The sequence below is a fragment of the Myxocyprinus asiaticus genome, chromosome 6 (assembly GCF_019703515.2).
Source record: "Myxocyprinus asiaticus isolate MX2 ecotype Aquarium Trade chromosome 6, UBuf_Myxa_2, whole genome shotgun sequence".
NCBI classification, from domain to species: Eukaryota; Metazoa; Chordata; class Actinopteri; order Cypriniformes; family Catostomidae; genus Myxocyprinus; species Myxocyprinus asiaticus.
The window spans coordinates 49983507-49998628 of record NC_059349.1 but is presented as its reverse complement, the minus strand read 5'-3'; the positions used below and the strand labels follow the sequence as shown (position 1 = coordinate 49998628).

Genomic DNA, 15122 nt, shown 5'->3' with positions numbered 1-15122 from the left:
AATTAATTATCCGACATCTCGAAAGTAGCCTTTAGATTTTTTTTTTGTTGTTGTTGTTTTTTTTTTTTTAAAGAAAAATAAAATTCGGTAAATATGTTAGCTAATAATAATAATAATAATAATAATATGACATTAAAGCCTATTACATACATTATTAACAAGCTTGTAAAATGTAATAATGAATTCAACATGTTAGTGCTGAAACCCCAGTGGAGCACTTGAATCCAAATATGAATAAACATAAGGTAAAATCCAAACAATTGCTAATTGAATATTTATTGTTTTAAGTTTTGTATTTAACCCTCTGTTGTTAGAGTTCACAGCTAGGCCATACCTAATCCTAAATAAAACCATTTCCAAGATAAAATGTTTCAGTGAAATTGACAGGTGTCAGATAAATTCGTTCTGTACAGAATTTACCTGAAGTTCTAAAGCGGGGTTTTATTAAATTCCAAAAAATAAATAATTATATATATATATATATATATATATATATATATATATATATATATATATATATATATATATATATATATATATAAACAATAATGGTCGATATTTCAGACTTTGTTCAGAGTTTAAAAAACGTATGAGGTCACTATAATATTTATGCTAAACTTTCAAAGACCTACTTTTGGAGAAAAAAAAAAAAACTCTTTGCATTTTTTGTTGGTCAGTAGAGCCAAAATAACAGCTATTTAAAGGCCTGCGAGTTCTTACTGAACTGACATCAAAGGAACTCAATTCCGCTGTAATGCAACAGACTGAATGTGAATCTGTTTATTTCATCACATTATGCTCTTTATTATAGACTGTCGTTCTTTAAATTATTTTCATTTTAATAGACCTATATTCTTTCGTTCTTTCTTTTTTCTAAAATACGTCTCAGACACTGAAATTGTGGTAGGCTAATGAGTGTTGTTGACGTATTCATGTACATGTTTATGTATGTGTAAACATTTACTATCTGCTAACATACATTAGGTAAAACATTCACATGTTAATATCTGTATTCTGTTTATTTAAAAAAAAAACACATAACACTGCTAAATGATAAACTTTTACAGATACACTTCTTTAAGAAAAAAAAATCAAATCAAAAACACAACTGATCACATTCAAGATTTATTTCGACAAGGTGATCGAAACACAAACGAAGTGACCTCTTCAAGTTCACCTTTTACATTCGCATTTACAAGACCCGATGTTCCTCAGATAATTATACAAACAAAAAAGAACAACGATATCACAATTTATTTATTTTTTTTTTTTATTTTTTTTTTTCTGTTGGCATTTTTTTTTTTTTTTATGCGGATGTTTGCAACCAATCAGATTTGGGAGTATCACTTCAAAGACAAAACTGTCTAACGAATAAATAAAAAGTCACACAATAAGACTATTTACACGTCTTCAAAACTGCAATTTGTAAGTACACGGATGTCATTCTGTGTTGCATAGTTCCATTATTGCCATAATGAATCGAATGATTTTGTGTTTTAAGTACCGCATGGTAATTTAACACACTAATAAATCCATTAAAGCCTGTTTTAAAGGCCTTAAAATATCTTGTCCATCCACTTTCTCTCTCTCTCTCTCTCTCTCTCTGTTGATTGTAATAGCTACAGGCCTACCACAGCCTGCTTCAATGCAATCTGAAATACAATTTTACGTTATTTTCAAATACCATATAATGAAATCAAAACATTTAAATGCAAAAAATACCGCCTTTTCTGCAACAAGCACTAATTAATTGGCAGATTAGTGTAACTGGCGTCCAACCCCTATACGCTTGCTTTTAATTATGGAAACCCGTATTTAATTCGTCCTGGCTCTGGAACGATTGGCTGCGGGGATGTAAGTCATAAGGGAAATGACTGTCTGGGGAAACGCGGTACATGGAGCCCCGACCAGGCACGTTACAGTATCTCATTCCATAATGGCAGTTCTTACTGTACTCTACTTGGTCCTCGTGTTTTTTAAGGGAGAAAATTCCATTATAATTGATCGGGGGGCTTATTTGGCCGTCGAAATGTGGACTACCGCCCTCCGGAGAGGCACTGTCGTAATAGGACTCGTAGGACGCGTAATAGTTATATGGCCGGAACGGTTTGGCGCTGTCCCTGGTACCAGAGTTAAGGCCGGTGGGCGTGCCCATCTCAGCATTCGGGTAAGGATACAGAGCATCATATGGAGGCCTGCCAGAAAACGACACTTCCCCATTTTGATCGGTGAGGAAATTTCTGGCGTTCAACTGCAGGCAGCCCGCAACCAAGTTGGTGGTGGGCTGCGATAGTCCCTTGCACAGGGTCTGCACAAAGGCGAGCAGGTCGGGTCTCTTGCCCGCACTCAGAGTCTCAGATAGAGCCCAGATGTAATTCTTGGCCAGCCTCAGTGTCTCGATCTTGGAAAGTTTTTGCGTTTTGGAGTAGCAGGGCACGACCTTGCGCAGACTCTCTAGCGCGTCGTTCAGCCCGTGCATGCGGCTGCGCTCGCGCGCGTTCGCTTCTTGGCGTCGCACTTTCACGCGCTCGACGCGTCCTTCGGGAAACTTCTTTTTTCGCGGGCCTTTCTTCTTAAGGAGACCGTTCTCGTCCCGGTCATCCTCTCTTTCTTCTTCTTCCCTGTCCGTGCTGTCGTCCTCAGCCTCCTTGAGCTCCATGCTGGAGGCGTTATTGAGCGCGCGAACGTCTTCTTGGCGCGGGAATCTGGCACCGAACTGAGATTCGCGCATCATGTCAGGATCTTCGAATGGTACTGTTAACATCGTCCCTGGAAACAAAATTAACAACGTAAATTAGGTCAGTGAACATGACACGAGGCAGGCTAAGCCGAGGCCTGTTACAGAGTTCAACATGAAAGTTGAGCTACTTTTATCTGGACAACTCAACGCTCAGGGGGAAAAAAATTAGCGATACGGGTTTGAGAAAAATACAAATAAAAATAAAAATAAAAAAACGCAAGGCAACGACCTATGACGCATGTGTAAACAGACCAACGATTAAGAAATAGAATAGCTCAGACGGAACGTGTCATGTGTGAACGGCCCCTATAAAGTCAAACCCATGAAGCTACTATAGCCTACGTAAAACGTTTGCTTTAACAAAATGAATAAGGTAGCCACTCCTAACCCAGAGTAGCCTACTTGTTTTTAAACAAAATAATAAAAATAAAAAAATCCCGTGGAAAAACTGACAATAACTCAATCAAAATTTTCGCTTAAGGGGCGTTCACTCAGGTGTCGTTCTTGCGTTTAAAAGAGAAGCTTGTTTTGACAACATAGCAAAGATTCGAGCCAAACATGACGAAGATGTTTTTAACCATAAACCAAAAATAAATGCATGCCAAATAACATAGATTGCTACATTTTCCCTAAAGGGGGCCTTTACACAGGTCGCGTTCTTGCGTTTAAAAAACAGCTAAATCACTCGTTTTAACAACATTGGTAGGAAAGATTGTAGCTAATCATAACAGAGAATTTTCATTAAACAAAGAAGCCAAATGCATTGCAAACCTGACCAAAATAAATGCATTATGGCAAAATTAACATCAATACATTTTCGATTACTCACCTGTTTCTTTCAGTGTTTAGCTTGCATGCTCAAATTCCTCGCGATATTCAGAACTACCTCCCATGTGCTTGATGTGGAGCTGTAAGAATTCCTTTAATCTCTCTCTCTCTCTCTCTCTCTCTCTCTCTCTCTCTCTCTCTCTCTCTCTCTCTGAGAGAGGACACCCATGCCAGGCACCAGCGCTGGTGCCCATGCCATCTGCCACTGACGTTTTGTTGGTCACGTGGCACAGTCTCGAGGGACCTTCATTCCGCTCTCATCATCTGGCACGCACGGTAATGGGCACCGGGAGGCTCTCATTTACCATCAGAAAACTCGGAGTAAAAAAAGTGAGTTAAAAAAAAAACTAAATAGACTAATGCCATACTGCTGAGGCAATACCAGTGAAGAGACTGTAAAATGGTTTTGACTTAATAATTGAGGCATGTATTTGATTATAGGGCAGATGCATTGAGATGCATTTACGCTTGCATGGTAAAATTGTCAAACAGTCAAATATTAAAGAAACGCCTGGAAGGAAAAGTATTAATTACATTACAATAAAGTGCCACTAGGCTCATGTCATGTCTTAAAATGTGCTTCATGAGGTGAAAAGTGAACTGGTTTTATTCAAGTCAGAAACATCAATTAAAATGCCTAAATCCACCTGACTACATGAGGTTACACCATATGTCTATTTCTACCAACATCAAGTAGAAATAGCTCTGTTATGTAACTAAGGGCATTTATTACTTTTCCACAGTGTACTGTGGTAGTACCATGGTACAGTGATGTCATCAGATGGCAATGGTACTTTGATACAGTTTGCAGTGGTAACATGGTATAACAATGGTGTCATGTCTAAAAACAATCACTTTTTTTGTTAGTGTTGGATATGGTTGCACATTTGTACTGTTTAGCTTAGGCCTATGACATGTTTAAATCTTTTGTTAGATAACCTAGAATTATTATGTGCTTTATGTAATATGTATGTATGCATTTATTTGTATTTGTATTATTTTAGTTAAAAGACTAAAGATGAATTGCACATAGAGATTATAGCACTTGCTAATTAGCATCTCAAGTCCCTGAAGAGCATTTAAAAAAATACCCAACAAACAATAAAAAACCAACACATAAATAGAAATCGCCCATGCAAAAAATAAATAAATAAAAATAAAAATAGACTAAACTAAGAGTGAGTTGAACATTTGAGTGGTCCTAATTATACAGTACTTGAAATGTCACAATATGGAACCAAACTCAAATATTTATGTTCTTTAAACTTTGGCTTTGAGTACTACTAACTCAAAATGATCAAGTACAAAATTGCGGCTGTGTGGAATAGCCATAATCCCTTGAACTTGAATAAATTATGTATGTTTGGTCAAAACAAGGGAACTTATATAGAAAAATAATAATTGTTATTTAAAAACGTATATAGTTTGAATTCTTATGACTGTTATTGTTGTTTTGTTGTAGCTGGTTGATAGTTGTGATTTGTGTGACGTTGCCATTCGGGTGATTAGTGTTATCTCTGGTGAACTTGGAGCCTGTTAAATTTAAACCATTCTTCTTTACTCAGTTGTACTTTACAAAAGTGCAGATTTATGTGTACTAAGAAGTACTGAGAAGAATCCAATGTGCCATATGGTTAACAGAGATTCCAGTCATAATTTCCCTTATACTGTATAAGACGTGCTATAACTCTATTTAAATAATTAAATAAAAATAATGATAATTTAATCACAGATCAGTTAAGTTAACTTGTAACTAGTTAACGCAACTTAAAAAAAAAAGTTCAGTTTACTTGAGTCAAATAAGGACATTTAATTAAAAAAATCAGTGAATAGGGCTAGCACATAAACATTAAAACACACATTGTTTCAAGAGTATAGCCACAAGATGTAAACATTACATGTTATCATGATTTTAGTGTGATAAAATCAGTTTTAGAGTTATACCCAATATAACAACTTTATTGCCATGATGACAGAACACCGGTAAACACTATATAAGCAATAATATCACACTTTAACCATGTGAACATGTATAATGTTTACATCTTGTGGCTGTACTCTAGAAACAGTGTGGTTTTTTATGTTATGAATTGGTCCCATTCACTGCCTTACTGCAGCAGCGATTTTTAAAGAAACGAGAGACAAATTAAAATATATGTTTGTGGTAATCAATATTATGCCACAAATGCTGTCAGTTGAGCTTAAGGGAATATTCCGGGTTCAATAAAGTTAAGTTCAATTGACAGCACTTGTGGCATAATGTTGATTACCACAAAAAATAATTTTGACTTGTTCTTCCGTTTCTTTAAAAAAAGAAAAAATGGAGGTTACAGTGCGGCACTTACAATGGAAGTGAATGGAGCAAATTTTTGGAGGGTTTAAAGGCAGAAATGTGAAGCTTATAATTTTACAAAAGCACTTACATTCATTGTTCTGTTAAAATTTGTGTATTCATTGAGCTTGTTTAAATCATAATTTTTACGGTCATTTTACTTTTTTTGGCATCAAATTGGCTATAACTTTACAGAAAAGTTTAGTAAACAATTTTATCACACTAAAATCATGTTAATACACAAATTGTTTATATTAGATGAACTACTACTTTTTCTGTAAATATTTCTGTGTGCAGCAGAGGACAGTCCCAAAAACAGCGAAATTTGGACACACACACACACATAGGCCTACACATTTTCACACACTGCCCCCAAAACGCCTCAGCTGGCATTCTGCACGTTCTGGTCCAGTTCACACTAGCATCTGATGAGTCAAACTCCTCATTTCAGACTAATCAGTTGACTGCACTAATTGCAAATGCAAATATGCAAATTTAAATTAATTAATTACTCCACTAATTAGTTCTCTGGTCTTTTCAGGTAATAAATCATTGTGTAGTTGAAAGAAAGACAGGGAGAAAGAGAGGCAAAATGCATTTATCTGCCAGCTAATACTCTTATAGTGATATACAAGGGTTTAGCAGGAGTTCTGCATGGCTCATTTATACACTCTGTCTATAGAAAAAGAATGCTACTGAAAAAAAAATGCCCACAAATATCTATTATGGGTCAAACTTCCAATATGACTACCGGACGCGTCAGTTGATGTGACACACTTGAGGCTGTCTACACTGGAAACGTCCAATGCGATGGTTAAATGGGTGTATAACCTGTATCATACTTCCTTGATAGCACACTTACATCACCCAGACATCTATTTGATGTTTGTGTTTACATCTGGAAGACATTTGTTTTTGCTCATCTGCAATATGTCTATAAGACAGTATGTCAATAAGTGTCTCTGATGTCAATAAGACATTCAACAGATGTCTTTGAGTTGTTTATGATTTAGAATGTTTGTAAACCTGATCTTTTTAAGATGTTTAGCAGATGTTAATTAGATTGTGATGCTTTCCAGATGAAAAGATCTAAAACAGACATCTCGGAGATGTACCTGTGCTATCTGGGTTTATTTTCAATGGTGAAAAGTGGCTGGAGTAGCGGAATAGTGGATGGTGTGAGTTCAAATGTCTGACAGTGACTTTTAAGTGCATTCAAGGTATACATTCTTATTAATGAACATGTTTCCCGAGTATCTAAACTTTAATGAAAATGGATTGAAATGCCAATGTGCAAAGATATGGTAATCATTCAGTACCACTGTATATCAAAGTACCATGGTTTTACCATTTTAAGGGTTCTAGGAGGTAGAGGTGTATTAGCAGTGTGGTGGATGGTAAACTTGGATGATGGGTTGCTAGTCTTCCACCTGTAAATGATGCTTTTTGTTGCTACATTGATGACAGCTCGTGCTCGTCAGCTGTTTTAATTATCACATTATCAGCGTTTAAAGGCAGTGTGACGAGCCGAGTTGCTAATGAAGGCGCTGGAACTCTCACAGTGAGGAGATGAGACAAGCCGCCTGCCAGAATCACAGGTGACATCAGACTGGTGGTCTGATACAGAGCCGCTGGTGGCATAGAGAATCTTACAGACAGAAAAAAGAGGGACGTGTTAGAAAAAGAAAGTCTTTGCCGTACCTTTTCTTGAGTAAACTTTTCAAAAATAGGTCTGGTGGAATTTTTAGACAAGTTGCTCCACAGATGTTTCTTGTAGTGGCATTAACTAACACTTACACCTTACTGACAGTATTGTGAGATGCACCCTCACTTGCATTTCATAATCACACCTTTACTGTGTTGCAAAATTTAAAATCACCCTGATTTCCACCACACACATCATCAAAACTTCACATTTTAATTAGTGAACTATATCTGTTGGATTTCATTCTTCCTGCTTAAGGTGCTTAAGGACTTCCCGTGCTCTTCCCTTTCCAGGTTTGTTGGCTATGTGACCATATTATCCACCATCAATAGCTTTGAAGTCATGTAATTCTTCACGTAAGAAAAACATCACTTTTGGTTTAAACATTTAAACTCTATCAGTTATTGGAATGTTCTGGGTTCAAAACAAGTTAAAGGAATAGTTCACCCAAAAATGAAAATTCTGTCATCATTTACTTTTCCTCATGCCATCCCAGATGTATATGACTTACTTTCTTCTGCAGAACACAAACTAACATTTTTAGAAGAATATTTCACCTCTGTAGGTCCACACAATGCAAGTGAATGGTGGCCAGAACTTTGAAGCTCAAAAAAGCATATAAAGGCAGCATAAAAGTAATCCATACGACTCTAGTGGTTAAATCCATATCTTCAGAAGAGATATGATAAATGTGAGTGAGAAACAGATCAATATTTAAGTCCTTTTTTACTATAAAAACTCCTCCCTGCCCAGTAGGTGGCGATATGCATGAAGACTGTCAATTGCCGAAAGTGAAAGTGGAGAATGTGAAATGCTGTGACAGAAAATAATAAAGTTCATCAGTTAGTTAAAACAAACACAAATCGCTACTAAAGTAAGCTACTTACAATGGACGTCTATGGGTCTAGATATTCTGGAGGGTTTAAAAGCAGAAATGTGCAGCTTGTATTTTTGCTAAAGTGTTTATAGGCCTATTAACTCTTCATTTGCATAAAGCAGTGTTTGATTTGCATTATTTGAGCAGTGAGTTGTATAAATTGTCCTTTTAGTGGTGATTTTAGGCAGATAAACATTTGGTTATGTGTTACCAATTTAATTCTTGTGGATGGATTATGTAGATAGAGCAGTGGTTCTCAACCTAGGGCCCAGGCCCCACTAGAGGGGCCACGAGATGACTTAAAATAAGTTATATTAAAATAAACTTAACTAAAATGCTAAAAATAGCTAAAAATCAAGATATAGGCCTACACCATGTACTGTAAACTGGTAGTTTCTGAAACTTTTGTAATCATGAAATGAATCGATTGACACTCCTAGTTTCTGGTGAATAAAGGGGTCTTCAAATATTGTCTTGGACAACACGGGGCCTTGGAGTAAAAAAATCCCTTTCTGGTATCAATGTGAAAGTACAAGCTTTACATTGGTCATAACAAGAGTTAAAAGATTGGATATAACTTTACATAGACAATGCTAGAACATTATTTGATCCCACTAGTCTCATTTTATCACGTATAATGCTTTTAAAACTATGTGTTTTTTTATGTTTATCCTGGTGCATTGCCTTGCCCCATAGACTTCCATTCTAAGTGCATTACAGTAAAATGCATTACTGTTTGCTTGTTTTTACAAACTAACGAATGGGTTAAAAGAATATTCTGGGTTCAATACAAGTTTAACTGAATCGACTGCATTTGTGGCATTATGTTGATCACCACAAAAATTTATTTTGACTCGTCCCTCCCAGTGTTGTAGTTGAGACCAGCTTATCTGAGTCCAAGTCCAGTCCGAGACTAGAGTAGGTCGAGTTCAAGTCAAGACCGAGACCAGAAGAGGGTCAAGTACAAGTCAAGACCAAGACCGGTTAGGGCAAAGTCCGAGTCAAGATTCCTTTAGTTTTTTATAAAAGTTTTTTATAAATGTATAAAAAAAGAAATGTTTAAAGAACTATAGGCACATATATCAAATAAACCTCAGTTATAATTTTAACATTTAACATTTCTGCTTTACTAAATATAGTATAACTGTACAATAACTAAAATGGGCCTAAAACCCAAACAATAATGTATTAAATATGACACAAATTATTATTATTATTTTTTTCAGAAACCATTCAATTCTGATGACACTGAGAGAAGTATTTTTACATTTTCTTCAGTATGTATTCATGCATTCATGTAACTAATGGCTAAAGTATTTCTAAAAGACTAGAGGCCGTTCAGACCAACACAGTGCGATGAACCCAGATAGCACAAGTATCTAAAATCTGCTAAACACAGCTGTCTCGAGACACATTTGTAACAGTTGATGTTCTTTTTAACTTGCGAGTGAAGTGTTGTCTGACCTGGGGGGGTAGTGTGAGTATTATATCGTTATATCGAGTGTTAAGCACTGGGACGATTCCAACTCAACACAACTGGGCCATTGATTGATCTTTAGTCTGCAATATACAACCCAATCTCAAGAAAATCCGTACATAATTTATAAGTTGGCTATTTTGTATGGTCTCGCACAATGTTGTTCGCATAAACTCGTATGACTTCATCATGTGTGCAAATTCCTGGATGTCTAATGCGGAAGTAAGCGCAAGTTCCACAAACGAGGTGTTAAGGACATACTTATTAATATTATGCCCTAACCCAAACCCCTTTCTAAACTTAACCAATCAGTAAAGTTTGTAATCATGATAGGAAGCTGTTGTGTGTTAGAAGCAAGTAACTGTCACGTATTAGATGGAAACAAGGTCCAGAGACGTCACTGGCTGTAGTGAAAGTCATAGGAATTCGTGCAGTCGCACGATATCATACGAATTAGCCATATAATAAAAAAGTCGTACGAATCCTGATGATTTCGCCGTGAGAGTGTGTTGGCAGTATACTGCATGTCTATCATAAAATGAACATCATGCACCTGTAATGTCGGAAAATTTGTAAACCACACGTTTAAGGTCGTGAATTCATGAAAACGTTAAATATGCCTATTACATCTAAAATATATATAAATACTACAGTATGGGAAATTCACAAATATTTATAAATAGTAAGACGGACATGGCGACGTGACTTTACTTTAGTCAAAGTCTCTGGTTTAGTTTAGCGACTCGTTTCTGTACTACTGTACCTAACCCTAACCCTAACCCTACAACAAATAAACGATATATTTTTCATGTATATGAATTGTTGAAAGTGGTGTGTTTTGAGACCGCTGCACTGAAACTAACTTTGATGAGAAACACATCGATGAGGAGGATGAGGATGAGGATGAAGATGACGACAATGGTGCAGCATATCAGAAACCCCCCATCAGGTTTGTTTATATTTATATATTTTTGTTTCTGCCATCTGTATCACAGTCATTCTTCTTATTTCATCAAATTTGTATATTGTTTTTTAAAAAAACTCAAATTCTCTGTCTGAACTTGAGAAAAAAAGAAGCATCCAGTCAAATCAATAAGTTGACAAGTTGTAAATGTGTATGTTAATGTAAGTTAAAGGCAGTAAATATGATCATGGCTTAATCATGTAATTACCATGTTTTAAACATTATACCATGTTTTTTTTGTTTTTTTTTCAGGCAATAAAAGGCCAGTAAGGTTGAAGAGGATTTGTTTTTGTACTGGTAAGTATTAGAAAACAGTCTTTTTATATATATATATATATATATATATATATATATATATAACCTCAAATTTAACAAATTAAAAAGCTTTTTTCAGTAGTTCCAGTATATTCTCATCAAAAATAATGTCAGTCAAATTAGTATGTTTCAGTACAGGTGTGATCCTCTACAACAGCTCTGATCTGCTTACAAGAAGCGGAACTGACTCGACTACAACACTATCAATATCATTTTTTGTCACTTTATTCTGTTGCTTTTCACTCTACATGTAGAGACACATAAATTACTGCTGCTATTTCTCTTAACATGCTACAAACTGGGGGGCTTGGGTAGCTCAGTGAGTATTGATGCTGACTACCACCCCTGGAATCAGGGTGTGCTGAGTGACTCCAGCCAGGTCTCCTAAGCAACCCAATTGGCCTGGTTGCTAGGGAGGATAGTGTCACATGGGGTAACCTCCTCGTGGTCATGATTAAGTGGTTCTCGCTCTCAATGGGACGCATTGTAATTTGTGCGTAAGTTGTGCGTGGATCACGGAGAGTAGCATGAGCCTCCACATGCTGTGAGTCTCCACGGTGTCATGCACAGCAAGCCACGTGATAAGAAGCGCGGATTGACTGTCTCAGAAGCGGAGGCAACTAAGACTTGTCCTCCGCCACCCGGATTGAGGTGAGTAACTGCACCACCACGAGGACCTACTAAGTAGTGGGAATTGGGCATTCCAAAATTGGGAAGAAAAGGGCAGAAAATAATAATAATAATAAAAAAACATGCTACAAACTGATAAAGATAACAGGTTCATGTCATGGCTAATGTTGTGTGCTTGTTTTTGTATTCAATAATCAAGAAATCATTGCTGAAAACCCTGAAGATTTCAGACATTAATCTTTAAACACATGTGAAAACCAAACACTGCTTTTCTCCAAACCCTGAAGAAATAAGACTGAACTTCATCCTCAGTCTACTTTGACTGAACTAGTAAGTTGTGAAAGTGTATGTAAATGTAAGTTAAAAGCAGTAAATGTCAGCATGACTTTACCATGTAAATACCATGTTTTATACCATGTTTTCTTTTTTTTTTTTTTTTTTTTCAGGAAGTGTAATTTAAAATAATCTGGGGAATCTCAACAGAGGAGGTTGTGTAGTGGATCATGGGGAGGTATTTGTAGCTCCTTGGCTAAAGATGGATTTTTATACTCCGTAAGTTAATGCACTATACATTTACATGTTTGTGTAGTATATGAGACAGCAGTTAGTGTTACACTAGTTTACTTAACATTTACATGTATTCATTTAGCAGACGTTTTTATCCAAAGCGACTTACAAATGAGGAATACAGCAACAGCAGTTTCTCCTAAGGCAGTAACAAGAGCTGCAATACAAAGTTTCAAATTGATCAGAGAAGTACAAGTAGAGAAGAAGGTGAGAGACTGTGGTGAACGAATGGACTGAGAATGGATAAATGTTTACTTGGATATATGTTGAATGTGTATTTTTGCTGCTAAAACAAGCCTCGTTTTATTGTATGATCAGGGGAAAAGTGTAGATACTAGTTTTACTTGATGTTACACATATTTCAATATAACTTATGCTGGATACAGCCACTTATTGTTAAATCATTGGACTCTGCATTGTGAATAGTCTATCAGATAACATCGAGATGTTGGCAACATGAGCCTACCTTCTAGTATATTTGATTTAATTAAGTCTGCATTCAGTTAGACCATGTTGCTTTAATTACATTACTTGTACTTTATTATATACTATAAACAGGTACAGTAAAGAAAAACTCCCAAACCAAGAATTCATGGGATGAAGATGTGCAAAGACCATGAAAAGCTCCCGATAGAGGTGGTGGAAGGAGAAAATCAGCAAAGGCAACGCACAGTAATTTACTTTAAAAATGCATTCCTGATCAGTTTAATTCAAACAAATAGTTACAATTATTTAAATATGTTACGTTTTCTCAGAATTAAATTAATTTAATAAACGCAAAAGACAATAGCTGCTTTGCCTTATACCAAACTGTATTGTTTGAAACATATTCATTTTGTTTAGACCTACTATATTCATACTCCTCATTTAAGTTTAAATACTTCACATATATTCTGAAGTCATGATATGTACTTTATAAGATTACTCAATTTAGAGATTACTTCATGAAAACAATGCGAGTTGAAAATGTGCCTTTCAAGCATATATATGGGCCTAATTGCTATTTGTAAAAACATTTGATCTTTTCATGCACATGTAAACACACTTATATGTTTGTAAAATGTTGTCAGTAAATGTTCTTCATGCATTCAAGTGAGTGCTTGTACATTTATTATAATGAGATGGTTATATAGATGTGTACAAATGTATTATTGATGTATTATAAACTTAATTAAAATGCAAGCCAACTTTTAGGCTGAAAATCCATTTTAAAAGGTATTTCAAACAGGTGTTCATTACCTTCAGCTGTTGAGGCCGCTGCCATATTGGATGTCATGACTGTCAAGTCAGAGCTTTCATAGATTTCCGAGTTTACAATTTCTAATTACAAGTTCTACGGAGATGTGATTGCTTTTTACAAGTGTGAACGCACTATGTACTTCCTTTAAAATTTCTATAAAGAATAGTTCACCCAAAAATGAGTATTCTCTCATTATTTATTCACTTTCATGCCATCCCAGATGTATATGACTTTCTTTCTTCTGCTGAACACAAACAAACATTTTTAGAAGAATATCTCAGCTCTGTAGGTCAATACAATGCAAGTAAATGGTGGCCAACATTTCAAGCTCCAAAACGCACATAAAGGTGACATAAATGTAATCCATATGGCTCCAGTGGTTCAATCCATGTCTTCAGAAGAAATATGATAGGTGTGGGCTAGAAACAGATAAATATGTAAGTCATTTATTAAGTCACATATTTATTTGGAGCTTCAAAATGTTGGTACTCATTCACTTGCATTGTATGGACCTACAGAGCTTAGATATTCTTCTAAAAATCTTCATTTGTGTTCAGCAGAAGAAAGGAAGTCATACACATCTAGGATGACAAGAGGGTGAGTAAATGATGAGAGAATTTTAATTTTTGGGTGAACTATCCCTTAATAATTTTTAAAATAGTTGCATTATCATTCCGTACGATCACAGTGAAATTTGTAATTAAGCCAAATTCCTTATTTAAATCTTATTTATATCATTCCAAATGTGTGTTTCAGTAAAACTTTCTTAAATTATCAAAAGAGTTGCTTCTATTAAGTGGAACGTTTTCTGTAAGAATTGTACAAGAACACCAAGAATCTTGTTAATAAAAAACTGGTGAGATGATAAAACTGATGGCACAGTGGCTGTAGAGGACAGTCTAACACACACACGCACACACACACACACACACACACACACACACACACACATTGGTGCGGCTATCCTTATGAGGACTCTCTATAGACATAATGATTTTTATACTGTACGAACTATAGATTCTATCCCCTAACCCTACCCCTACCCCTAAACCTAACCCTTACAGAAAAATTCTGCATTTTTACATTTTCAATAAATATAGTTTAGTATGTTTTTTAAGTGATTTGAATTATGGGGACACTAGAAATGTCCTCATAAACCACATTTATAGCATAATACCCTTGTAATAACCAGTTTGTAACCTAAAAGATTGTCCTCGTAAACCACCCAAACCCGCCCACACACACACACACACACACACACACACACAGCGAGACGTGCAGGTAGGCACTGTTATTCAGGAGTGATTAGAGTACTTTGGGTCTCAGAACCACCATCTGCAGCTGTGCTGTTTCTACCAATTACGTGGCCCATATGCCAGCAGCCCACTCCGCCCAGGTGGAACCTCAGATGGAAGGAAAGGTGTGATGGTCACACACAAACACAACT

At 35.9% G+C, this 15122-nt stretch overlaps 1 protein-coding gene across 1 annotated transcript; it reads right to left on the bottom strand.

Moving 5' to 3' along the window:
• Positions 1-1013: 1013 nt before the first annotated feature.
• Positions 1014-3647, bottom strand: LOC127443174 (neurogenic differentiation factor 6-B). Its single transcript, XM_051701753.1, has 2 exons — positions 3570-3647; positions 1014-2769 (listed from the first exon to the last, which is right to left on the bottom strand). The coding sequence occupies exon 2, from the start codon at positions 2762-2764 to the stop codon at positions 1796-1798; it is 969 nt and encodes a 322-aa protein (XP_051557713.1). The 5' UTR covers positions 2765-2769; positions 3570-3647; the 3' UTR covers positions 1014-1795.
• Positions 3648-15122: the final 11475 nt, after the last annotated feature.

Excerpts from the sequence above, each read along its gene's own strand:
- LOC127443174 (XM_051701753.1), bottom strand. The coding sequence starts at position 2,764 with ATGTTAACAGTACCATTCGAAGATCCTGACATGATGCGCGAATCTCAG.